The sequence below is a fragment of the Narcine bancroftii genome, chromosome 2 (genome assembly GCF_036971445.1).
Source record: "Narcine bancroftii isolate sNarBan1 chromosome 2, sNarBan1.hap1, whole genome shotgun sequence".
In the NCBI taxonomy this organism is placed as follows: Eukaryota; Metazoa; Chordata; class Chondrichthyes; order Torpediniformes; family Narcinidae; genus Narcine; species Narcine bancroftii.
This window is the reverse complement of record NC_091470.1, coordinates 23,817,373-23,843,666: the sequence shown is the minus strand read 5'-3', so window position 1 is coordinate 23,843,666 and position 26,294 is coordinate 23,817,373. Positions and strand designations below refer to the sequence as shown.

General features: G+C 41.8%; 1 protein-coding gene across 2 annotated transcripts in view; it reads left to right on the top strand.

Annotated features, from left to right (window-relative positions):
• The window catches only part of LOC138753286 (tandem C2 domains nuclear protein), a 96,748-nt gene that overhangs the window by 24,867 nt on the left and 45,587 nt on the right, over positions 1-26,294 (top strand). For both annotated transcript variants that reach the window (XM_069916111.1, XM_069916110.1), the window contains exons 2-5: positions 14,716-14,820; positions 20,443-20,568; positions 24,167-24,358; positions 25,336-25,506. In XM_069916111.1, coding sequence (XP_069772212.1) covers positions 14,787-14,820; positions 20,443-20,568; positions 24,167-24,358; positions 25,336-25,506 — 523 coding nt within the window. In that variant the 5' untranslated portion in view covers positions 14,716-14,786. The remainder of the gene's footprint in view (positions 1-14,715; positions 14,821-20,442; positions 20,569-24,166; positions 24,359-25,335; positions 25,507-26,294) is intronic.

Genomic DNA, 26,294 nt, shown 5'->3' with positions numbered 1-26,294 from the left:
AACAAATTGGAGGGCAGTAAGAAAGAGGGAATGGGACTGATGAGATTGCTGCAGAAGGGGCCATCATTCCTCCTGATAGACTAGTGACGTGATGGTAAAGTAAGAGGCTGTTGTTAGCAATCCAGTTATTCCTTGTGCAACAAAGCAAACTGTTTCTGGGTGAAGTAGCATAGTTTAAATAGTTCACCTCAAGCACACTGCAAGGTGGCACACCTTATGAAAGGTTTCTTTCAGCACCTTGTTTAATTGTGTGCATCTCCACAATCCACTGCCACATATCGTCCTTTACAATGGTTTAAATTCCAAACCTAACATGAGAGGAATCACAGCACAAATGTTCTCACTGCCCTTGGATACATGACAAAAAATTGGAACTGTCTCGGCACCACTTTCTGCAATGGCATGGCTTTCTATCCCCACGGGCCACAATCAGTGAGAATTAGTGGCAGTACCTCTTGGACACCAGACTGTGTACTCAGGAGGTACTTCCTGTAAGCACCTGACTGCATAGTCAGGCACCTCTTCAAAAACTATCCATAAATTCTCAAATGGCACTCGCATCATAGGCAAAGATCTCCAACCGTGGCGAGTCGGAGTACATAAGAGCGATGGAGTATCTTGAGGCTTGGTGCGAGGAAAGCATCCTCTCAATGTCAGCAAGGAGCTGGTTACAGACTTGAAGAGGGGCAGGGCTCACCCCGTCCAGTCAATGGAACTGAGGTGGAGATGGCAGAAAGCTTTAAGTTTCAAGGTATAAATGTGTCCAGTAATGTTCTGGTCCCTCCACTTGTGTGTGTGTGTATGTATGTATGTATGTATGTGTACATCTCATGTGCGTGTGTGTATATAAAATTATTATTTACAGTACAGTGGAAGCTGATCTGGCCATTTAAGTGTGCTGCCAAACTAGCCTACAACCCTGTAAATTTTGAACAGTGGGAGAAAGCTGAAGATCCAGAGGAGACACACACAGTTGGCCTCAGTTTGGCAGCACACAAGGCCGTGGATGGGCATGTCCGAGCGACAATAGTGTGTGGAATTAAAATGGCAGACAGCAGCTTTAACTTGTTCAACATTGATCCTGTCAGGCTCCTTTTCGGATTTTATTTTAATAATATCACCGTTTTTGTTTGTCTTTTGTGGATGGAAAGCCCTCTCATTCCCAAGAATTTGCCTCTTTTATTGCCTTTTTTAACGTTTTGGTCCCTTGTTTAACAATGGGCTTGGCAAGATACTGGTTAGAACAGTGGTTGTCAGCCTTTCTTTCCACTCATCTACCACCTTCAGTCATCCCTTACTAGCCACAGACCACCAATAGTACCCTCTTTGGTAGGTAAGACATGACTGAAGGTGGTAGGTGAATGGGGGTCGGTGGGGGGGGAGGTGGAAAACCACTGGGTTAGAATGTGGGACTGGTATTACATGGAATAACAGATATGCTTAAGGAAATGGTGTGTAATCTCATGAGGGAGAGGGGCAAATGTTGAAGGGACAAACGTTGAAGAGACAGGGAGTGAAGAATCTTGCGATGTCTGGCAAACAGCATTTGGGGGGGGAATTGTCATTTTTTCATTGTCCCTTCTATGTTGTTCATGTAGATTTGATTCATGGAAATGTGTTCATGCTGACAATTGTAATTTCTATTTTTGATTGCCTATCCTCTCTGCACAAGTCTCCAGTGCAGGTTCAGTTATTATCACTGAGATCATATGTTACTGATCAAGTTGGTGCCCATCCTGATATATGGGCTACTGTGTGGTAGTGCACAAATTTCTGTTCCATTTCCCAGTCAGGAAACCAGATGGAATCCAAGTTCAAATTTATTGTCAGAGTACATACATAGCATCACATACAACCCTGAGATTCTTTTTCCAGCATTAAGACTTTTTAGTAGTGCCAAAAAACTTTACTCAATTAGATGTAAACCAACTGTGCAATGCTTGGGGGTGGGGTGGGGTGGGGTGGGGGGTGGGGGGGGACAGTGCAAAAGTAAGAGTTCTTAAATGAGTTGGAATTTGTTGAGGAATCTGATGGTGGAGGGGTAGCAACTGTTTGTGAACCTGGTAGTGTGAGTCTTATGGCACCTATACTTCCAAGTTAAAATTTTGGGAATGGAAATTATTTAACAAGCTGACTCTACAGCAAGTCTCCAGTCTCTGTCCAATGCACTTTGGTTTCAAATTACCACCCCTTATCTTCAAATTATGTCCCCTTGTTTGAGATTCTTCTGCAAGTGAAAAATCTCGACATGTATTCTGCAGTACACAAGAGCGCTGGTGAATGTAATGCACCATTCATAGGAAGTAAAAGGCGATCGATGTTTCTGGCCTGAGCCCTTCATTGGGAATGTGTTTTTTTTAAAAAATGGGTAAATAGACTGGATGCTTATTGAGAAGCTTGGCCACTCCAATCCTCAATTTGCACTAGCCCTTTCCTGGGATATTAACTATCCGTCTCTGTTCAACAACTGATTTTTATTTCTGATTCCCAGCAACTGAAGCTTTTGTGTCAACTTCAACATATTGAAAATTCTAAAATGCAAATTTAATTCAGGAAGTACAAAATAAAGCCTGGTATCCTATAAAACATGTTTTTGCTCTTGAAGGGTAACTGTTGGTCCTTTTAGCCCTGTAATGGGGAAACCAATGAAGGAAAATGTTTTGAGTTAGAGAAGCAGTGTTTCTTGATTTCACTTTTTTGTTAATGGACTGTGGTCAGCAAAGTTGAGGTTTATTTTTTAATTTTGTCTGAATTCCAGCTAACCTCATTGCTGGGGCTAGGTCCGGGTGAATGGAAATGGTAGATTTCCTTCCCAGAAGGATGCTATTTATTGCAATGAGATTTTACAACAATTAACTTGTTTACTGAATTTAAATGATTGGTTGGCTCTTGTTCAACTTGTGTCTGGGGTAATATCTCAAGCTTCAGGCGACTAGTCCATTTCCTTGACGATTATGGCATTCTCCTTCCCATCAACAGTGTTTGCATAAGAATATCAGAAATGGCAGCAGGAACCTACCACCTGGCCCATTGAGCCTCTGTCATTCAATAAGATTATGGCTGATCTGGACTTGGAATTGGCTCCCTACCTGCTTTTCCCATTTTAATGCAAATATCATTCTAACTGTCTTAATTAAACCAGCCTGGATTGCTTCCTTGGGAAGAGAATTCCATAGAATTATCTATTCTCAAGGAAAGCTGTTCCTCCATCTCCATCCTAAATTTGCTCCCCTGAATCTTGAGGCTATGTCCCCTTATTCTAGTCTCACCTACCAGAAGAAACAGCTTTCCTGTCTCTATTTTGTCTATCCTTTCATAATTTTTGTCTGTTTCTACACAATCCCCCTCATTCTTCTGAATTCCAGCAGGTATAGTTCCATGTGTCTCATTCTCCCCTCAAAGTCAAAACCTCCTTTCTCAAGTAAGGTGACCAGAACTGCACACAGTGTGGCTTCACCAGTAGTTGCAGCAGGGCCACCCTGCTTTTAAATTCCGTGCCTGGAGGTGAAGGCAACATTCCATTTGTGTTCTTGATTACCTGTTGCACCTGCAAATCCACCTCTTCTGGTTCATACACTACTGGAAATGAAGGGATGGGAAACCAGAATGGGTTGTTTCCTATCTCAGATTGGACAAGCTAATCTGAAACTTGGGCATCCTTCATGACTGTGGGCTATCCAAATTCACCATTGTAACGGAGCCCAGTTATACAAAGCAAGATGTTACCAATGTCAATGAGCAAAAGTGGTCGTCCATTTTAGATATATTCTGACCTGAAAAACACCAAAAGCTTCCCTAATTCACTTCAATGAACATGTGGGATATTTTATAGTTATGAGAGGTGTAGAGCTCGTCGAAAGAACCAAAGACTTGTTGATCCAAACCAAGGCTTTTATTAGCGAAAGACAGGAGCTCTTCACAGGTGGCCGACCAGTCCGGAATGATCCGACCTGGCTAGGGACGCAACCCTTTAAGGCCCAGACAGTAGGCGTGGCTAAGCTCTCAGCCAATTGCTGTAAGCACAGTCATTACATACTCTAGATACTGTAACTATATATATATATTCGTGATAGGTCTGTACTATCACAAGAGGGCAATTGGATTCTCATTTTAATGTGTTTTTTCAATAAACGGTACCTTCTGTCACAGGACCCCTTTCTCCTGTGTGACAACTTTAGGGTTAGATTGTATATTTGTGGAGTTTGAGCTCGTTGTTTTCAAAGGCGACGCTCCTAGCAGGGAGCCAAGGTGGAAATTAATTATTTCAGGTGAATACTGTATTCCAGCAAGCCATGTCAGGAATTTTAAAGTCCCAAATAGACATGTGATAAATAACTTGTAAACCAGTGGTTCTCAACCTTTTTTGTCCTAGGCCCAACTTAAATTTTTCAAAAAAAAAAGAGCACCCACCATTAGTGGGGGGAGAAAAGTTGTGTATTCAAAAGAAGTTTTAATTAAATCATTTACTGCAAGTGTATTTCAATGTAATTAAGGTCAGGAATACTACTTCATATTACACTACTGCAATATTTCAATAATCTCAAACACACATTCATCAATTGTTGCCACTTCAGTGGGAAACTTAACCCTGACTCTTGCTGCAAATTTTTTTAAAAATTTGATTTGAGGGACTAATTTTGTTAGTTTCAACCTTGAATCTCCACGTTTTGTAATTTCTAGGTGGGTTCTCTTAGCTTGTTGCAAACCACTAACAGTACCGAAGCCACATTCTACTAAATAAGATGATGGAAGATGTGTCAATAGTTCCCTTGCTAAAGTAGTCGAGTTTGGGTATTTCTTTTTGATCTCGTTAGACCGCCACATGATTCCTTTCACTTTGAACAGAGTTTTTACAGATTCATCATGTTGCAACTCAATAATTCCTCTTGGTATTACACTGAAACTTCATGACTTAACCAAGAGGGGAAATCTATTGCCTTTAAATCACAAAATCAGTAACCAACATTTTCAAATGGTCAACAATGACATTTGCAGAAACATTAGTTACCTCTCACTTATTCAACTAATAGAACTGACTGAAATTTCTTGCAGAAATATTTCTTTGGCACAAGTCTAGACGTGGCATGAATCCAAATATCTTTGATTTGCATCAGCAAGGATCATATTTGCTACTTGGAGTCGCTTGTTCAATGTACTTAATTTCTCAAAAATGTCCGTCAAGTAGCTCACATAAGCTTAGACGTGTTGTTAGCAAGAGCTTCAGGCTGGCACCTGGGTCAGACCCCACTACCCTCCCATCGATACGCTAATGCACAAAGAGGCCTACCAATACGGGTCTCACTCACAACTAAAGTGAAAAAGTAAAGGGGTATGGACGGAGGCAAGATTGTTGAGATAATTTTGGAATCCTCGTCGTCAATAAGATAATTCGGAATGGGTGGTGATAAGACGGGTCAGAAAAAAAAATAATTATGTTAACAAGGATAACAGTTAAAATAAGAGTAATAATGGAGAAACATCAGAAGAGGGAAAAAAGAAAGTGATTTTACTTCTAAGTTACCACCATTGTACTGACAGCGTTGCCAAATCTCATCTTTCACACCGACGTAACGAGTTTATTTTTTTTCCAAACAAACTTTTAATTATTTCTCAAAATATTCCTACGCCCCACTAAAATATTCTTAAACCCCACTGGCATACACCCCACCTTGAGAAGATATGTTCTAAACAATTGTGACCAAAATATATTTTAAGGAAGATTTAATCAAGGAAGTACACTTGTGGGGAACACCTTTCTAATTTTAAAAATGTAAAACTGCAATAAACAATGCATTATGAAACCTGAAAGTGAACAGAAACAGCCCAGCTCACAATTAACAGCTCAAATTTTGCTGGGTCATTTTTTCCCCCCAATATTATTGTGTTTATTGTTTTTAAGTATCAAAGTCCATTTGAGTTCTTTTATGCCCAAGACACCTTGGTGAAAACATTAATCAGAAAGCCACTTTAACAAAAATCTTGTCTTTTTTAAAAAAAACCCAAATCAGAAATTGGGGGAGCGGGCGGTGGAAGGGAAGACTTGCTGCCCAGCCTTTTTGGAGTTTGGAATAATTGATATGCAACATAGCGTTGTTTACTTTAAACAAGGATGCAAGGATAATTGTTTCCTCATTTACTGAAAAGTTGGCGATGTAGTTTTTGATCGCTGAAGCTGATTAAATAAGCTGTTCAGATAAGGCACCAGCTGTGGATGACTTCTGAAATGCCACACTAAATAAGTTGCATAAACTTTGTTACATTACTAATGAGGAACCATTAAGGCCCTTCTCTGTTCTCGCCACCTGAAATGTGATGGCTCGTCTGCACTAGGTTGGTAACTGTTCACAGGGTTTGCAATATTGCAGCTCCTTCGTTCTCCACGTGCCAGCTTCAGTAAAATTATTTCCTTGTTTCTGATGCCAGTTTGCTACACCCATGATTATTTTTGATTGATATCAATTAAGTCCACTTTTGTTTAATGTTGGATGTTTTTGCATGTCAAAGGCCACAAAGTAAATACGTATAAGATTGGGGTGTGGTGACAGCATCTGAGGCTATGATTTGGAAATTGGAAATAGAAAGGCAAGAGAAACAACTCTTTGTGAGATCAGGACTGAACCTGTCTAAATTTCAACTCGATGAGGGATTGCTGATCTATTTAAAGTCAACATAATGCGTAGAAAGCTTTGGCACTGTGACTCTCCAAAGACGAATACTTAAAACGACACAACTATGTAGTGCAAGATTTCTGAACTGTCTTTTATAGAAGAGCAGGGAGAATGATCTGGCACCTTGGTCAACATTTATCCCTTGTGTGACCTTGCTGATGTGTCAAGCAAGGAATTTTATTATTATTTTTTTAATTTTAATTTAGCAGGGATGTTGGGGAGGGTGGGGATTTGCTGCTGGATGCTGGAACCTACCTGTTGATGAACATTAGTATCATCCTCCCCTCCGAGTAGGAGATGAGCACTGCTTTTAGTGACACTTGACACGTGTTAGTGATGCAGCCTGGGGCAGGTGGAGAGTCACTGGCGTGCGTCAAACAAGACACTATTGTCGCCGGAGGGGCGGGTCTGATGATGTATGGGGGGGGGGGCACACCACCTTGCTTGGGGGAATGCCTGAAGATGTCCCCGCCCATGAGCCAGCACTGCCCAAATGCACCCATGTCACGAACATGGGAGGAATCCCATGCAGACATGAGGAGAGCGTACAAACTACTTGCAGGCAGCAGTGGATTTGAAACCAGGTGGCTGGTACTGTAATGGCATTATCTTTCAATTTCTTTTGAAAGGTGCAACATCTTTTGAGGACAAAAGAAATTTGATGCAAACTAATTATAATTGAAGTCATTTTTATGTGGATGGTGGAGTTTTGAAAGTTTGATCCAGGTATTCCATGAGATCTTGGGGAGGTCACAATGGCAGAATCAGTGGAAGAATGGCATTAGACTGCAAATTTCTATGCCAACTTATTCTTTGTTGCTTTGGACCTTGTGAATGATGAGCAGCTGATACTAGAGAGTTTTAAACAAGTCTGATGTGGGTGGGGGTGTGGCAAGATGGTGTAGAGGGAAGACTTGTAGTTCCACCTTCCCCCAGTTAGACATAAATACCCAATTTTAAAACTTGTAAAAGTGGTTAAAGTAGTATTTACAGACTTTGGAATAGTGGAGGATTGAAATGGCTACAAATGTGAAGAAATCAAAAACTCAATCGCAAAAGAAATTGCCTTTATAAAAGTGTTGAAGAATTGAGGCCTACCTACCAAGATGAAGCCATGGAGTCATCGATTGGAGCTCCCAAGCCTCAGAGGACTCCTGCTTGGCTAAGTATTACACTGGTATCTATCACACATTCACAAGATGGCGCCGGTCCATTGACGAGATTGGTTGGCCCTGACTCACACGCCTGTGAACCCGGGCGCGCGGGCGTATCAGGCGAGAAAGGACAGACTCGCGAGCCTACTGTATTGCCTGGTGGTCCGGGGGTGCACAGTATAGCATCAGAAGATGCACCTGAGTGGTCAGTGACTTTGCTGGGCATGCGTGGTGCGTCGTGGGTCTGTGAGTTATTGGAAAAGGTGTGGGCTGTGGGGGAACCTGAAAGATGGCAGGCTGACAAGGTTGGCACGCTGTTGACGGGTGTCCAGACCTGCAGCTGTACTGGAAGAGGAGCCACTGAGTTAGGGGAGGAAGAGAGCTCAACGTTACTGGAATTAACACAGGAAGAACTGGGGACTGAGACCAGAGAAGGTAGGCCTCAAGGGGAAGTGATGGGACCTGGACTGGATTCTGTGTTTACAATATTGGAAGGGATTGCTCATCAAATGGAAAACATATCAATGCAAATGTCTACTCAGATAAATCAAGGATTTATGGAAGTGAAAACTAATATGAATAATATGTGTAAAGAGATGATCTCTATGAAGAAAGATATGACTGTAGTTAAAAGTAATGTTAGGAGATGTATAAAAACAGTGGACACTGTACAGGATAATTTAAAAAAAATTGAAGCAGCTTTTTTGAATGTAAGAATCAAGTGGATCATAATAGAGAAAAAAATGGAAAAAGTGGAGGATTCTTTTGTGGATTGGGGGATTCAGAAGAAGGAATTATTGAAGAAGATTGATTCATTAGAAAACCAAGATCAAAGAAATAGTGTAAAATATCTTCTAGAAGACCTACTATGGAAGGTTCAGATCTAGTAAAATTTTTTAAGAAATGGACTCCTGAGGTACTGGGCATGGAATTTTTTCCGGATGGTCTAGAGTTGGATCGAGCGCATAGAGCATTGAGGGAAAAAACCGTTTCCAGGTCAACCACCAAGGGCAGTTCTGATTCTTTGTTTGAAATATCAAGATAGAGAAATGATATTACAAGTTCCAGTGCAGAAGGCAAGGCAAAATCAGACTCCAACGATGGTTCAAAATAACAGTGTTTTTCTATTTGGATTTGAGTCAAGAAATTATTAGAAGGTGCCGAAAATTTAATTCAGCTAAAGTGTTATGGCGAAAGGGTTACAAGTTTGCCTTTCGCTACCTGGCTATACTTAAAAGTTTTTTAAGGAAGTTTTCAGTTTCAATTTTTTGAAAATGATCATGATGCCTTAATTTTTGCTAATTTGTTGCCAGATTTGCGAGGAAATAGTCGGTCGCCATTATCGTCTCCTAAAAGGAGGGTAAATGGGAATGGAAAGAATGAATGGGAAACACGGAAAGAAGGTTGAATTGACGCAAAGTCTTCTTGATATTGAAGACCTGGAACAATAATTGGGATTGGAATCATTGGGTTGAATATGTCTGAATAATTACTTTGTGAAAGTCTGATTAGGGGGGGATGACACTGAGACCTGATAGTCGTCTGCCTCTAGTGGGTTTTACCACACCCAGATTTTTAGGGAGTTAGTAGTTTACTGAGGGGAAGATTTTTTTTGTTGCTTTTGTGGTATTTTTATATGGGGGGGAGGGTTTAGAATATTTAGGGAATTAGAAAGGGGAGTAATATTTTATAGTAGAATTTTTACTGAAATGTCAAATTTGAACTTTGCAACTTTTAATGTCCAGGGATTGAATAATCCTATTAAGCCTAAATGAGTATTGGCTTATATAAAATAAAATGAAAGCCAATATTGCTTTTTTGCAAGAGACACATTTGACCGAAAAAGAACATATGAAATTGAAGAGAGATTGGGTTGATCACGTGTTTTTTTTTCTTCCTTCAATTCCAAGGCGAGAAGTGTAGCGATCTTAATTCATAAGAAATTACGATTTGAATTAGAATCCTTTGAAGCTAATGCGGGGAGGGTTTTGAGGTTGAATTGTAAAACTTTTGTTGAATCCTGGACTTTGTTAAATCTCTACGCACCTAATGTGGATGATGAAAGGTTTATGTCGGAGGCTTTTTTCTTGTTAAATCAGGCCAAGGAAAATATTTTGGTTGGGGGAGATTTTAACTGTGTTTTAGATTCTTAGGTCTCTGAAAAGTATAAGGAAATCAAAGACGGCAATACAAATAGGGGCCTTAATGAAAGATTTGAATTTAATTGATATTTGGAGGAGAGGAAATCCTACAGAGAAAAATTTCTCCTTTCATTCATTTAGACATGATTCATTTTCTAGAATAGATTTTTTTTGGTATTGGCACATTTATAAGGTAGAGTACTCCAAGCCGAATATAAAAGCCGGGTCAGATCGGATCATTCGATGTTGTTTTTCTCTTGTGTAAGTCCGGAAGTGGTGCAATTGTCTTACAGATGGCGGCTTAATACAATGCTATTAAAGAAACCAGAATTTGTTACTTTTGTTAATGAACAGATTGCTTTATTTCTGGATGAGAATATTAATACAGTAAGTAGTACTTTTGTATTATGGGACGCTTTGAAATCATATTTGCGTGGGAAAATTATTAGTTATACTACGAAAGTTAAGCTTTCTGCCACATTGTGCCACATCATGTCACATCGGAGAAACAAATTACTGAGTTGGAAAAGGAATTTCAGAAAGACGTTACAGAAGATAAAAAGGCAGCTTTAGTGAAGTTGAAACTACGTTATCTTTCTTTCTTTGGCTTGGCTTCGCGGACGAAGATTTATGGAGGGGTATGTCCATGTCTGCTGCAGGCTCATTGGTGACTGACAAGTCTGATGCGGGACAGGCAGGCACGGTTGCAGCGGTTGCAAGGGAAAATTGGTTGGTTGGGGTTGGGTGTTGGGTTTTTCCTCCTTTGTCTTTTGTCAGTGAGGTGGGCTCTGCGGTCTTCTTCAAAGGAGGTTGCTGCCCGCCGAACTGTGAGGCGCCAAGATGCACGGTTGGAGGGAGTATCAGCCCACTGGCGGTGGTCAATGTGGCAGGCACCAAGAGATTTCTTTAAGCAGTCCTTGTACCTCTTCTTTGGTGCACCTCTGTCTCGGTGGCCAGTGGAGAGCTCGCCATAGAACACGATCTTGGGAAGGCGATGGTCCTCCATTTTGGAGATGTGACCCACCCAGCGCAGTTGGGTCTTCAGCAGCATGGATTCGATGCTTGCGGACTCTGCCAGCTCGAGTACTTCAATGTTGGTGATGAAGTCATTCCAATGAATGTTCAGGATGGAGCGGAAACAGCACTGATGGAAGCGTTCTAGGAGCCGTAGGTGATGCCGGTAGAGGACTCATAATTCGGAGCCGAACAGGAGCGTGGGTATGACAACGGCTCTGTACACGCTGATCTTTGTGTGTTTCTTCAGGTGGTTGTTTTTCCAGACTCTTTTGTGTAGTCTTCCAAAGGCGCTATTTGCCTTGGCGAGTCTGTTGTCTATCTCTTTGTCAATCCTTGCATCAGATGAAATGGTGCAGCCGAGGTTGACCGTTTTGAGTTCTGTGTGCCCGATGGAGATGTGGGGGTGGGGGGGGGGGGGGGGGGGAATGGTAGTCATGGTGAGGAGCTGGCTGATGGAGGACCTCGGTTTTCTTTAGGCTGACTTCCAGGCCAAACATTTTGGCAGTTTCTGCAAAACAGAACGTCATGCGCTGGAGAGCTGGCTTTGAATGGGCAACTAAAGCGGCATCGTCTGCAAAGAGTAGTTCATGGACAAGTTGCTCTTGTGTCTTGGTGTGAGCAGGCACCTCAGATTGAAGAGACTGCCATCCGTGCGGTACCGTGCAGGCCCGAGGTCCTGCCTGAGTCTGCCTGAAGTAACGGCCGCATCGCGGGGAGAGACAGCCAGCTGAGACCGGGCCTGCCCGCACCGCTGCCCAAGCACTGAAACTACATTATAATACACTACAAATCTATCAGTATGAGCATTTAATCAATTGATCTAAGCAATGTTATTATGAATTAAGTGAGAGGGCTCATAAGGTGTTAGCATGGCAATTAAAAACAGAACAGACATCACAAATTATTAATGCTGTTAAAAAGAATTCAATAGTTACCTATAAACCTCAGGAAATTAATGACCAGTTTTATTTATTTTATCAGCAATTATAAACTTCTGAGGGAAAGCTGGAAGCTGGTTCTATTGATTCTTATTTATCTAAATTAAATTTACCTGTTTTAGGGGGGGAGGAGGTTAGGGAATTAGAAGCTCCATTTACAGATTTCAAGATTAAAGAAGCTATACAAGAGATGCCGAATGGGAAGTCACTGGCAGATGATGGATTTTCAGCTGAATTTTATAAAGTATTTTATGAAGATTTATCCTCTGTATTTGGAGATGTTCTAATGCAAATAACTGAGGATCAGGATCGGAATCTTGTTTGAGTGCTATAATTACTGTGATTTTAAAGAAAGATAGGAATCCATTGAAAGTATCTCTGTATAGGCCTATTTCTTTACTAAATGTAGATTATAAAATTATGGCGAAAGTATTAGCGAATAGACTTGCTAAATATTTACCTTAGTTGATATATGTAGATCAAACAGGTTTTATTAAGAATAGAAATGCATCTGATAACATTGTTAGATTGATTACATTGGTCAATGCTTCTAGACAGCAACCCAACCACCCCAATGGTGGTTGCACTGGATGCGAAAAAAGCTTTTGATATGGTTGAATGGAATTTTTTATTTAAGGTGTTAGAAAAGTTTAATTTTGGCCCTTATTTTATTGGTTGGGTTAAAGCTTTATATAAAAATCCAATTGCTAGGGTGGTGACAAATGGTCTAACTTCTTTACCATTTAAATTAACGCGGTCGACTCGGCAAAGTTGTCCATTATCACCAGCCTTGTTTCCATTAGCTATTGAACCTTAGCTTAGACAATACAACAAAATGATAAGATTAAAGGGATGAGAATTGCAGATGATGAATATAAGATTAATTTATTTGCGGATGATGTGTTAGTCTATTTGACAGAACTGGAGCAGTCTTTGAAATATTTGCAAGATTGCTTGCTGAAATTTGGGGAGTTATCTGGATATAAGGTGAATTGGGATAAGAGTGAAATATTACCAGTTGGGGAAGGAGACCATTCGGAATATAAAAGTATTATAAAATTGAAATGGTCAGATAGAATTAAATATTTGGGAGTAACAGTAAATGCAGATTACCAATCTTTATATAAATTAAATTATGTTTCTTTATTAAAATGGATTTAATTAAATGGAAAGATCTTCCATTAACATTAATTGGTTGAGTAAATTGTATTAAAATGAATATCTTTCCTCGAATCCAATATTTGTTGCAATCGATATCTTGTTTTCTTTCAGAGTTTCTTTCAGGATTTGAATAACATGGTACGGGAATTTTTATGGAAGGGGAAATTAGTACGAGAAGCTTTACATAAACTTGCATGGAAATATGCATTGGGTGGTCTTCAATTACCTAATTTTCAGAATTATTATGAAGCAGCTCAGTTGAAATTTGTTAGTAGATTGATGGATATGGACCAACCTCCCAGTTGAGAGAAGGTGGAAATGGCTTGTATTTCTGAAGTTGAGGTACATCAGTTCATATTTAAATGGAATATGAATTTATTGCGGGAATGTGATGTGCCAGTATTAAAACACTTGTTAAAGATGTGGGGTAAAAGAAATCTGGTTTTAGGGTCGAAGGGTAATCTATCAATTCAAACTCCGTTATGCCATAATCAACTTATTCCCTTTTCAATGTTTATTAATCATTTAAAGAGATGGAATTCTAAGGGTATAAAGATAGTTCAGGACTGTTTTGAAGAAGGCCAGTTTTTTTCCTTTAATCAAATGAGGGAGAAATTTGATATATCTGTAAATTCTATATTTGTGTTTTATCAACTCAGAGCTTTGATAAAAGATAATTATGGTAAAGCGATGAATTTACCTATGTTGACGAAATTTGAATCTTTGATTTCCTCTATACCAAGGAAAGGTTATATTTCAGATATGTATCAATTGTTACAAGATGATATGGATAAACCGGAATGGGAGAAATCTAGATTTAAATGAGAAAGTGAGTTAACTTGTATTTTTCCTGAAGACAATTGGGAGATTATGTGTCACGACAGTGTAATTAAATTGACAAATGCAAGATATGGAATGGTTAATTATAATTTTTTACATCAGTTATATTTGATTCCAGAGAAATTGAAAAATTATGGGTTTAGCAATTTGGACTCTTGTTTTCGATGTGAACTATGTACTGGAACTTTTTTACATACTGTTTGGTCTTGTGCTAAAGTACAACCATTTTGGGAAGGAATTAGATTGGTCTCGGAAAAATTATTTAAGATTAAACTACCACTAGACCCATTTTTTTTTTTTTGGCTATATGGTTTCTTTGAAGGGATTGGGGTTGGATAAATTTCAAATTGCATTTGTACATTTAGAGTTATCTGTAGCATGAAAATGTGTAGCTAGTACTTGGAAAGATAATGTGGAGATTAATATAGTACGGTGGCAATGAATTAAGAGCATGTGTTCTGTTGCAAAAAATTACATGCAACTTGGATGATAATTATTCCTCCTTTGTGGTCTTATTTGGAATATATGAATTTGAAAATAGTTTGAAATATTCTATATATTCTGTTTTGTTTTTGTTTTTGCTGGCTGGGAGGGTGGGGAGGATTTTTCTCTATGAATCTAAAAATTTCTTGCTGTTATTTGATTTGTATTTTGTTTTTAAAAAATCTTTTAAATAAAATTTGAAAAAAAAGTCTGATGTGGGCCACTCAAGGCACCATTTAACCATTAAAGAATTCAATGAAAATGTACATTTAACAAAAAAATTGAGCTGAAGGATCATTTTTTTTCTATGCAGAAATCCTTTGACTCCAGAATACCCTCCAGCTTTCAAAGGAAAGGCTTCCCGATATCTTTGTTACTGAAAGAATGGCAGCTCTGGAGTTGGATACATCTGTGACAGGTGGGTGTCTGCTAGCTGGCAAGGTAACCAGAACATTGGTGTTCCATTTTGGTGACGTTTATGCTTTGACATTGGCTGGGTTTCTTGCTTTTGGAATTCAGTAATGTAATGAATTTTGACACTCCTCGAGTTTAAATTTAATCTCCAACTCCACTTTGTCCTCATTCCACTTTTCTCCTCCCCAAACACCCAGTTGTTGCACACACGTTCTTTGGTTGGCAACACAGCACCTGCGGCCGTGAAGTGTGGAGGTTGTAGAAAGGGCACTGCCTTTTGTTTTGCCTTGATGAGTACTGACTCCATTTGCATATCCAGTGAGCTAACTTGACCTCGATTTTCTGAATTACAACTATGCATTTGAAAATCTGTGGTTAATTCTGACAACCAACTTGTTCCAATAGCTTTGCAAGGCGTATGCTGTTAAAGCAAAATCCATGCTATTTAATTCAAATTATTCCTTTTTAATAATGGATGAAGTGCATTCTAAGGCAATACTGCATATTGCTGAATGAATGACAGCCTGAGTGGCATCTGCAGTTCTCGTTCAAATTTGTTGAGAGAACATGCATGCAGGAGCTGCTGCAATGGCCGCACCACGCTGGTGTGGAGGGGAGCGCAGTTGCCCTTACAGGCCCCGTTAAAGGAGTCGACGGTGGTTTATTTTAAAATTCCCACGACCACGGCATCTGGGCCCAAGATAGCAGCACTTACGATCACTAGCAGCCACAATGGGTTGCAGATTCTGGGGCAACAGGACTGGCACAGGGCACCATTTGATGGTGACCATGGCAGCAGACCAGTGAAGGGCTCTGAAGCTGAAGAACACACAGGCTGCTGGCGACTGTGGTCAAGGCTCGAGGCTGGAGGCTGGCTCGAGACGGGCTGAGGAGGCGCCAGGTATCGGAACCGGGAGGCAAGAGGGTGCTGGAGGCTTCCTGATCGTGACAGAGGTTTGCGTCTGAAGCTCGGGTTGCTGTTGGTTTGGACTGAAGGCTGTGGAGTACGGAAGTTGAAGCCATGGACACTTGCTTCTCTTGGCTGTAAGGGCAACTGGGCAATTTTTGATGATAGCGTTACATACAAGTACAAAAAGAGATGGAACTACGTTAGATGGTTCCTAATCCACATGAGAAACAAGTTGTTGAATTAATTAATGTTGAAACCAATTTTTGCCAAATTAATCCAAATAAAAATTGATAGAGAATTCCTTTTTTGTGGTTTGTTTTCTTTTTAAACAATTAAATGGTCCCTCATGGTTTGGGCTCCAGTGTGCTGTTTAATTGTAAGTTCATTATTCTGATATGGGGAAGAATAAATTACAGAAACTTGTACAATACTCTAGCAAATTTGCGCAACTGATCTGTAGTTGTTTGTATTTCAACATTCACATAATTAATACAAAAAATGTAATATACATGACGTACCTCAACTTTTACCTGACGTAAGGCAAACAACTTTTCACTATTACACTGCCTGGTGCCTTTAGCAACAAGAGAAGCTAAAGAGTTCCTTCAGAGACATTGGGTGTCTGCGGATTTGCATTCAATGCTCCTGCAGCCATACACTCTCCTGTCCAAACTATCCAGCTCCAAACCTCCAATACGATCTGGAAGCCTTCAGCGCCTGAGGCCCTTCGGGAGCCCTTCTTGCCCTCAGCACTGTCTTGAATTCCATCTCCGATTCCTGGTTGCCATAAGCCGATTTGCCAGCAGACTGGTGTGAGTCCGACAAAGTCCTTCAGCCGCAGCTGTGGCCACCTCACCTGCAGTGTCGTCTCCCAGGGTTCTCCTGCTGACAGTCCGTGAGTTCATTTCCCAAAGGTTGCTGCCTGTTCTTGGGAATCCCTAGCTTTCCACCAAAGTTCAGGGCATCTCATCTCATGGGATGTTGGATTGTTATCACGTGCAGGAATTGACAAGAAGTGCTAAGGAGGACCGGAAACTATTTTGACTGCACGTCCTGCTTCCTGCCTAGTCCCAAGCAATGCCCTTGCTCTTGGTCATCACAAGATAATAACACTGACAGCTGTTCCAGTCTGACCAGGGATCAGGATGTGAGCAGCTTTTCAGAAAAGAGGCTAAGCAAAAATGAGAATGTATGCTATTGCAGAAACCATAAATGTTGAGTGAAAATCTTTTCCCTTATAAAGAGAACACTCTGAGGAAAAAATGATTTGATCCAATTAGAAATGCAAATATTTAAAAAATTGCATTTGTTAAATTTGTTCAAAGAATCATAAAATAGATCTACTCACACTGGTTTGTTTCTAATGAGTTGGTCGCAATCATGGACTCCAAGAGTGCTGGGTGAGTGAGCGAACTCAGCTGTACAATTTGGCTTATGTACAGATGTAGATAAATAGAGGGGATTTTTCGGCTGCAGCAGAAACTATAAGTTTGCTGATAACAGGATCGTTATTAGGCCGAATAACAAGAAATGATGGGAGCCAGAATACAGGATGGGGAATCTGGTTGCATGATGCCAGAATGACCTTGGATTTCTCAAAGACCAAGACCTTGTTGTTGCCTTTAGGAAATGGAGACTTTAGGAAATGACGACTTTGTTGAAGGAGCCTTCAAATTCCTGGGAGTCCAGGTGTTGGACGTCCTCTCCTGGAGCCAGCACATCGAAGAAGTCCCACCAACACCTCTACTTTCTAAGAAATCTGAAGAGATTTGGCATGTCGTTGAATCCTTTCAAATCTCTACAGGTGCATCGTGGCCTGGTTTGGAAGTTCAAATAGCCAGGAATGGAGAAGGTTGCAGAAAGTGGCAACCCTGGAGAAGAATCCAGATTCACGATTACTTTATCGTCATGTAATAAAGACAGTACAACATTACACGGAATTTGATTTCGTCTGCCACAAGGCGGACCGATTCGCCACTGGCAGAAATTGCCTGAAGTGCTACTTATAGCCAGAGAAACAGAGTTCTTGAGTGTCCATGGATTCTGTTGCAGCCTCCAGTGCTGACGCAGTGCCCACAGACTCCAGTCCAAACCATCAGCAGCCCGAGCTCCAGGTCTGAACCTCCAACATGATCAGGAAACCTTCAGCGCCCTCTCGCATCCTGGTTCCAATACCTGGTATCCCTTCAGCCAGTCTCCAGCTGCCCACCGCCTGGTGTGAATACCTTGACCGCGGTCCCCTGCAGCCTGCGTGGGTTCTTCGGGTCGGCAATAGCCCACCACCTGTATGTCCTTCAGCTACAGAACCCCTCGTATGTCTGTTGCTGTGGTCACCATCCTGTGGGTCATGTCATCTCTGTTTCTCCTTCTGAAACGGGGGTGGGGTTGCTCCCCATTTTCTGGTACCCTGCGCCAGTCCTTTGTTTCCCCTCGTGGCTGCGGCCAATCATGGACATCACCATCTTGGGTGCAGACCCTGTGATTTCAGAATTTTTAAGTAAAAATGCTGTCTGTTCCATTAACAGGACATTTTAAACCTTTACAGAGCTGATGACAGATGGACCAGGTGGTTGGATCACCGGTCACTGCTCTCCTTACAGCACCTCTGCCATTTCCAGTACAACCCCATCATGAACACTGTCCATCTCTGTGAAGCATTGCCTCAGTAGAACTGCCGACTCCATGAAGGATCCCCAGTCACCCTGGCCACAATTTCTCACTCCAGTCACAAGGCTTGAAGTCCACCATCTGCAGGTTCAAGAAGAGTTGTCATCCAACAGATATCACGTTCTTGAACATCGCTGTACTAATTTAACTCTTGCCATAAACTACCATGGGGCCACCAAAAAAAATCTGTCTGCGCTACTGAAATTTTGCTTTTTCTTTTATTAACCCTTTGAGCTTTGTCCATTTTTAACCTTTCATAATAAATACTCTGGACTGGGTCCATGGGTAAACTACAGGATAACAGGACACCAAAACGAACCAGCTGATGGTTGGGTATAAAACCAGTCCTGGAAAACAGGGACATGTCTTATTTTGGGAAGATCTAAACCAGATATTAAATAAAATCACAAAAATCAATATACCAAAAAAACCCAGAGATCTTCCTCCTAAGTAATATAAGAAATAAAGAATTTGGACTCGATTTGGATGGAGCACAAAAAAGATTTATTATGATAGCCCTAGCTGTAGCAAAAAAATGTATTATGTCAACCTGGAAATTAGAAGACAACTTGAGAATACAACAATGGTACATAGAAATAAATAAATGTATTCCATTAGAAAAAATAACATATAATTTAAGAAATTACATCACAATATTCAAACTAATATGGGAACCGTACATGAAATACAATAGAGAAATCCTACCATGAACCTCCACCACCTAAAATGACAGAAGGAGAAGACAACGAAATGAACTGACTCAGTATATAAAAGTAAAAGATAAAAATTTCTTTATTTTATTAAGTGACGACATTGTTTAACGGATTTAATGTACCTTATAGATTGAACTTTGAATAAATGGGAAGGAAGGAGAGGGAGTGTGGAAAAAAGTGGAGAAAATGACACTATATATTCAAGAGAAAAATGTCTGTATGGATTTTGGTCAGTGTGGTTCATAGTGTGAAAAAAAAATAAAAAAGAAAACAGGGACATGGAGTCCAAACGATTAACTGGAACTGCAAATATTTGTCTCTTCTCTTTGGCTTGGCTTCGCGGACGAAGATTTATGGAGGGGTAATGTCCACGTCAGCTGCAGGCTCGTTTGTGGCTGACAAGTCCCATGCAGGACAGGCAGACACGGTTGCAGCGGTTGCAAGGGAAAATTGGTGGGTTGGGGTTGGGTGTTGGGTTTTTCCTCCTTTGTCTTTTGTCAGTGAGGTGGGCTCTGCGGTCTTCTTCAAAGGAGGTTGCTGCCCGCTGAACTGTGAGGCGCCAAGATGCACGGTTTGAGGCGAGATCAGCCCACTAGCGGTGGTCAATGTGGCAGGCACCAAGAGCTTTCTTTAGGCAGTCCTTGTACCTCTTCTTTGGTGCACCTCTGTCTCGGTGGCCAGTGGAGAGCTCGCCATAGAACACGATCTTGGGAAGGCGATGGTCCTCCATTCTGGAGACGTGACCTACCCAGTGCAGTTGGATCTTCAGCAGCGTGGATTCGATGCTGTCGGCCTCTGCTATCTTGAGTACTTCGATGTTAGGGATGAAGTCGCTCCAATGAATGTTGAGGATGGAGCGGAGACAATGCTGGTGGAAGCGTTCTAGGAGCCGTAGGTGATGCCGGTAGAGGACCCATGATTCGGAGCCGAACAGGAGTGTGGGTATGACAACGGCTCTGTAAACGCTAATCTTTGTGAGGTTTTTCAGTTGGTTGTTTTTCCAGACTCTTTGTCTACCTCTTCATATTTATTATGTCTTTCAGCCTTACATTTGTAGTAATTTAAATTTTTACGATTATAGTTGAAGTATCCTGTGTACTTGTTTGGCTGCAGCAAGTAAGAATTTCAGTACATCTCCACATTGCACTTGTCAATCACAGTAAGCTCGTATCAAACTTGTTTGACCCTTTGTGCCTGTGAGAGCTATTCAATTTGTCTCACTCATTTGATGTTCTTCCCCTATAACTCTGGCAACCTGTCACCATCCAAAGAAGTCCACTCTATTGCAGCTTTTCAGGAAATCCAATTAAACCTTGCCTTTCTCATTCTCTTTCAGCATCACCTTGGTTGCTGGTTCCAGCATTTATTGTGTTGATGTTTAGTGTTGTTCTTGGAATCGCTGCAGAGTTTCTAAAGGATTGCTGTCGCGATGCCATTCCATCAAAGAAAGATGTCGCTGAAGGTAAAAGTGAATGTTTCTGTTGGTTTTCATGGTAAATCTGTTTAAAATTGGGGCATATTTGCAACCTGCCATAATCACCATCAATGGCAATCAATTATATTGGTTGCCATATGAGGTTAAGAAGATTTATAATGACTTGATGCTTCTATATGCTTCATGGGAGAGACTGGGCACAGATTGGGAGATCGCTTTGTTGCGCACCTGGGCATGGATCTGCCATGGCCACCCATTTGAATTCCCCGTCCCATTCCCTTGCTAACTTGTCTGTCCTTGGCCTCGTGCACTGCCAGACTGAGACCATGCATAGATTGGAGGAACAAAACCTCATCTTCCATCTGGGCACCCTCCGACAGAATGACATTAACATTGACTTCTCAGGCTTGAACCCCTTTCTGGATGTGTAAGCGCAGAGACAGAGAGACACAGACTCTTTTACAAATGGTGGATTCTCAGGGTTAGTGTGAGCAGTTCATTCAGTCGTTCAGCAGTTTCACCGTCTGTGGGAAGAAGTTATTCTTCACCCTGGCGGTGCTGGCTCTGATACACCTGTATCTCTTTCCTGACAAGAGTAGCTGAAAGATGCTGTGTGCAGGGAGGTAAGGGACCTCAACAACTTTCCTCATCCTCCACACGACATACCACTAGATCATGTCGTGGTTTAGAATTTGATCATCTCTCCTGCTTTTCTCATCCTGTGGATTGGCTTCTGATCCATTTCTCTACAGCAACTGTACCACACTGTGGCGCAGCCGGCCAGGATACTCTTGATAGAGTTCCTGTAGACCAGGGATGTCAAACTGAAATTCACGGAGGGCCAAAATTAAAAACTTGGACTAAGTCGAGGGCCGAACTAAATATTTATTGAAAATTTTCAACAACATCTGCATGTTTTCTCTTCTTTCAACATATGTAATGTTAAACTTTTTCTTATTAAAATAAATGTTTAATGATAGTTTTGGATAAACTCTTTCATTGTCACTGGCCCATTTCCTTTGGAGATCTGAAACCGTGCACATGACGAGTCAATGAGGGATGATTAAAGCAGTGGTCTTCAAACTTTTTCTTTCCACCCACAGACCACCTTAAGCAATCCCTTTCTAATCACAGAGCACCAATGGCACAGGGACGCGAGTGGAAAGAAAAAGGTTGAGAACTGTTGTATTGTGTTAACTCCACATCTGATTAGGTTAATTGTTAGGCAAGTGGTCAGAGAAGGACCCCCCCCCCACCCCAAGAAAGGCTTAAATCACAGGAATAAAATAAGCTTCCGTCTCACTGCTCCCAATCTTACACACAGTCCTGATGTGGAATGTGGGGTCGCAGCTCCACGTTCACCCGAGTTCAGGTGCTGTCTGTGTGGAGTTTGTACGCTCTCCCCTTGTCTTGGACCAACAGGTTGGTCGCCTGACGAAGGCACCCGAACCCCCCGTTGAAACGCCGGCATCCGGGACGGTGGAGGAATTGGCTGAGAAGTGCGCGTTGCTCCCACCCCCCTCCCATGGTTGGAGAGGGATTAAACTGCGATCTCACGGCGCCGGGCTCGTCTCCAACAAAAGGAGCGGGAGGCAGGGTCCGCCGTGCACGGAGCGAGGGGAAAGGCATCGCCAACGAGACGTTCGGTCCGGCATCGCCGCTGAAGCGCAGATCCAGCGAGGATGGTTCCCAACTCCAGCCGCATCTGTGTGTCCAGGAGCCGGGCGGGCTGAGTGCGGAGCTCCGATCCCCAGGATTCGGGACTCTGAGATCCCTCCACACCTCCGGCGTCTTCATTTTCACCTTCAGTGTGCATGCGCTATACTGGCGCGGCGGCCAGCGGACCAACTCTAATATATATTTAATATGATCTTGCGGGCCAAATATAATTATATCGCGGGCCAAATTTGGCCCACGGGCCAGAGTTTGACATGTGTGCTGTAGACCATTGACAGCACGGTCGCTGCCTTAGTCTTCTTAGGAAGTGCAATTGCCGTTGCACCTTCTTGAGGGGATGCTGTGGGTCCATGATGGATCACATGTTAAGTGGACTCCAAGGAACTTGTTGCCCTCTCTCCACTCCTGACTTATTAATCTGTAGTGGAGGATGGTTGTTCCTAGTCCTCCTGAAGTCAGCAATCATCTCCTTTGACTTGTCCACATTGAGACACTGGTTGTTATTCTTGCACCATATCACGAGATTTTCCACCTTTTTCTTTGTAGTGCAAATTGTCATAATTCCTGATGAAGCCAATGCAATTTGATTTGAACAATGCTGCCTCCCTCTAATCAATCTACACTTGTCCAGTTAAATATGAATTCTGCGTCTGATTGATTATCATTCCCTATCACTGAAGTTGTACTAACCAGCCTGTCATGGTAGGGTACATCCTTCCACTTGCCCTTTAAAAAGGATGTAAGATTTATAAGGTTTTGTTCTTGAGGCCTCTCCAGGGTGCAAACCAGGGCAAAGTTGATCTGGAGATCCGTCTGTTGCTCATGGGATCCCTCTCTCCATGCTAATGACAGGTCCAAAGGAATGACGAAAGTCAATACAGTTCGGTGCCAGCAGCATCGCAGGAGTTGCCGAGACGGTACTGGGTACAGCAGTCGGCTGCCTTCGGGACTCCGACTCCAGATTTTTTTGCTCCCAAAGCCTTTCCCATGAGCGGGTATAGCCACAAAGCAGCGGAGGTTTGAAATAAGAGTTTTTTCCCTCCTAGATGAATTGCCATCCATGGTTAAAGAGCCCCGTCTACCTGGAGCAAGAGGTTCCAAGGCACCATAGGTCTGCCTTTGCCCCTTCTTCTGTCAGTAAGAATGGCTCTGCTTGGCATAAGATCTATACCACACATGAAGGCCAGGAGTTGGTTGTCGGAGGCTGTTTGAGTCGCACACAAAGAGCATTTGTGTAGCAGTGGGAGCTCGTCCCCACTACCACCCTTCAGCTATGACAACCTTTAGAACTTGAGGAGACCCCTCATATGAAGACTTTCACCAATTCCTTTACAATTTTCCTGCTTCCTTCCCTCCCTCAGCAGCTCAGGTTACAGTCTATGAGAGCCATGTCATTTATTTGTTTTAAAAACAATTAGCCTTTGTACTTCTCAATTCTAGTCCAGATATTTCCCTTTGCGGTGATTTGAGCAACATTTTAGTAAATTACTCATGTACAAAATTAGCCGTGCCCTGTGCTTCGACAAGTATATTTTTGGTTCCCAAGTCGGAAACCTCTGAACCTCTTGAAAACCACTTCGCTTGTTGAGTGGATACTGTTCCATTGTGCACCCTGAAACCCTCTGCTTTACTACCAATTAACTGTTGCCTCCCCTTTCGGGGGAACGGGGGAATGCCGGTCATGAACCGAGGACTGGGAACTAAAATTCCCATGCTTTCTGGAATCTTGCTCACCTAATTTTCTCCTCTTTCCCAATAATTTGCTTGCTGATTAATTTACAATTGCTGTGGAATGTATACAAATAATTGTGTGTATTTCCTGGAGTGTATATTTTTTTAAAAAAATGCTCGTCAAGCAAGCATTTGTACACTCCAGGGCAATAGTAGAAAACAGTAGGTTGACCGTATCTGCCCGTGACTAATTTAAAAATAAAAATATTTTTCTCAGTTCCTTGTGATCCTGCAAATCCACCTTCAAAACCAGAGACCAACTTGGGGTCCAAGAAGCTTGGGTTTACAGAGGATATTTTGCTCTCAAAGCTACCCCCCAATGGCAAGGAGATTCCCTTTGTGGTTCCAAACCTGAAAACTGCCTATATACAACCTAATTTTTACGGAAGCTACGAAGAAGCCATGTCAGGTAGGCTTGCACGGTAGCCTCGCTGCCAACCATGTTTTAAGTGAATTGTTGATTATTTTTGCAGCTTACATTTTTCTAGCCAGATTGCTATGACATGAATAACGTGTCTAATAAATAGAAATAACCTTCTTGGGGCAAGGAGAAACTGAAATTTCCACTGATTGACTGAAGGTGTTTAGACTAAAACTTAAAGGGAAGCCAGCAAGGTGGGGAAGTTTAGAAAAAAACGTTAAGTTTTAGATGCAGTGTAGTAGAAAGCCACAATTAACCTACCAACCCTGGTTGTTTTTGGAAGGTAGGAGGAAACCAGAGCTTCCAGATGGGGGGGGGGGGTGGAGGAGGGGAGAGGGGGAGGAGAAGCCCCTGCAGATCACCAGGAAAACGTATGTACCAACACCTCGCCGACGGCTCCAGATTCCAACCCGGTTCATTGGCGCTGTAAATGCGCCGTGCTGCCAAAGCTGTCGATGGGGCGGAGAAGATAAAAGTGCAAGGGTGGGAGAAAGGGCAGTCTAGATGCCCATGTGGAGAAATAAAGTTGAGAGCATGGGCCAGTGGGAGGGGGGGGAGCCGGCCCGGTGCGAGTTTGTGGTTGTACTTGTGTACAGTATGCAGATAATCTGAAATTCTTACTTGCTGCTGCCACACCGGAGAGCAAGACTCACACCCACAAGAATAGCTTATCACCAAAATATGCCTTGAGGCTGAGGAAAAAGAGGGTTGTTTGCAAGACCTGTTGGCTGTGGTTGGGGTGGGGAGGGTAAATTGTTGTTGATTCTGGCATTGGAAGAAGGTTTAGAAGTTTGGATGCAGTGGTTTGAAACGTGTGGGATTTTTAAAGGATGACTCCATTGGTGGGAGGTGAGTGAACCTGATCCAAAGTAACCTGTAAATTGGTTTATAATGGTGACAGGGCAAATGCCAATTTATAATGCCAATTTATTTATTTTATAATGCCAATTTATTTATTTTGATAGGTTTCTCAAGGGCTCAATATACTGAAAGGAAACTGGAGCTGTCCAATGCATTGCAACATGTGCCAGATATAGATGATGTGTACAATCCCAATTATATGATCTCTCCCATCAGTCCAGGATCCGGTAAACACGTGCTAACTAAGGGAAAAATGGGCAGCCCTCATGGATCGGGTAAGAAATATGTTTAAATTGAATTTACAGTAAAACCCCTGGTTTTGAATACGAGCAACTGGAATAAAAATAAAATATTTTAAAAATTAAAATAGATAGGAATAAAATAATAGGTTAAAAAAAAAACATACTTTTAAAATTGTAAATGTTCTCTAGTCACACACAAACCTTTGGTGGAGGTGGGAGCCAGTATTCAGCCAGCGGAGAGCCTTGGTCGTGCTCACGGGGGGCGGGGGGGAGGGTGGAGAGTTCCTGTGGGCCACCTTCTACAATTCTTTTTTTTTATATTTTATTTTTTTCACACCATAAACCACATTAACCATGATACATACTTTTTCCTTTTCAAATATATACAGTGCCATTTTCTCCCCCCCTCCTCCCATCCCCCCCTCCTCCCATCCCACCCTCCCTACTTCCCCCACCCCCCGTCCATTTAAAGTACAAAATCTAGGATACATTAAACCAGTCAAACAATGTTGTCATTCAATAAAAATAAACAAGAAATTCCACTGAGTCAATTCTTTTCATTTCCTTCTCCTTTCGTTAATTTAGGTAGTGAATGTCCCCGGTAGGTTTTCTCTATTGTGTTTCATGTAAGGCTCCCATATTTGTTCAAATATTTCAATATTATTTCTTAAACTATGTTATTTTTTCTAATGGAATACATTTATTCATTTCTATATACCATTGTTGTATTTTCAAATTATCTTCCAATTTCCAGGTTGACATAATACATTTTTTTGCTACGGCTAGAGCTATCTTAACAAATCTTTTTTTTGTGCACCATC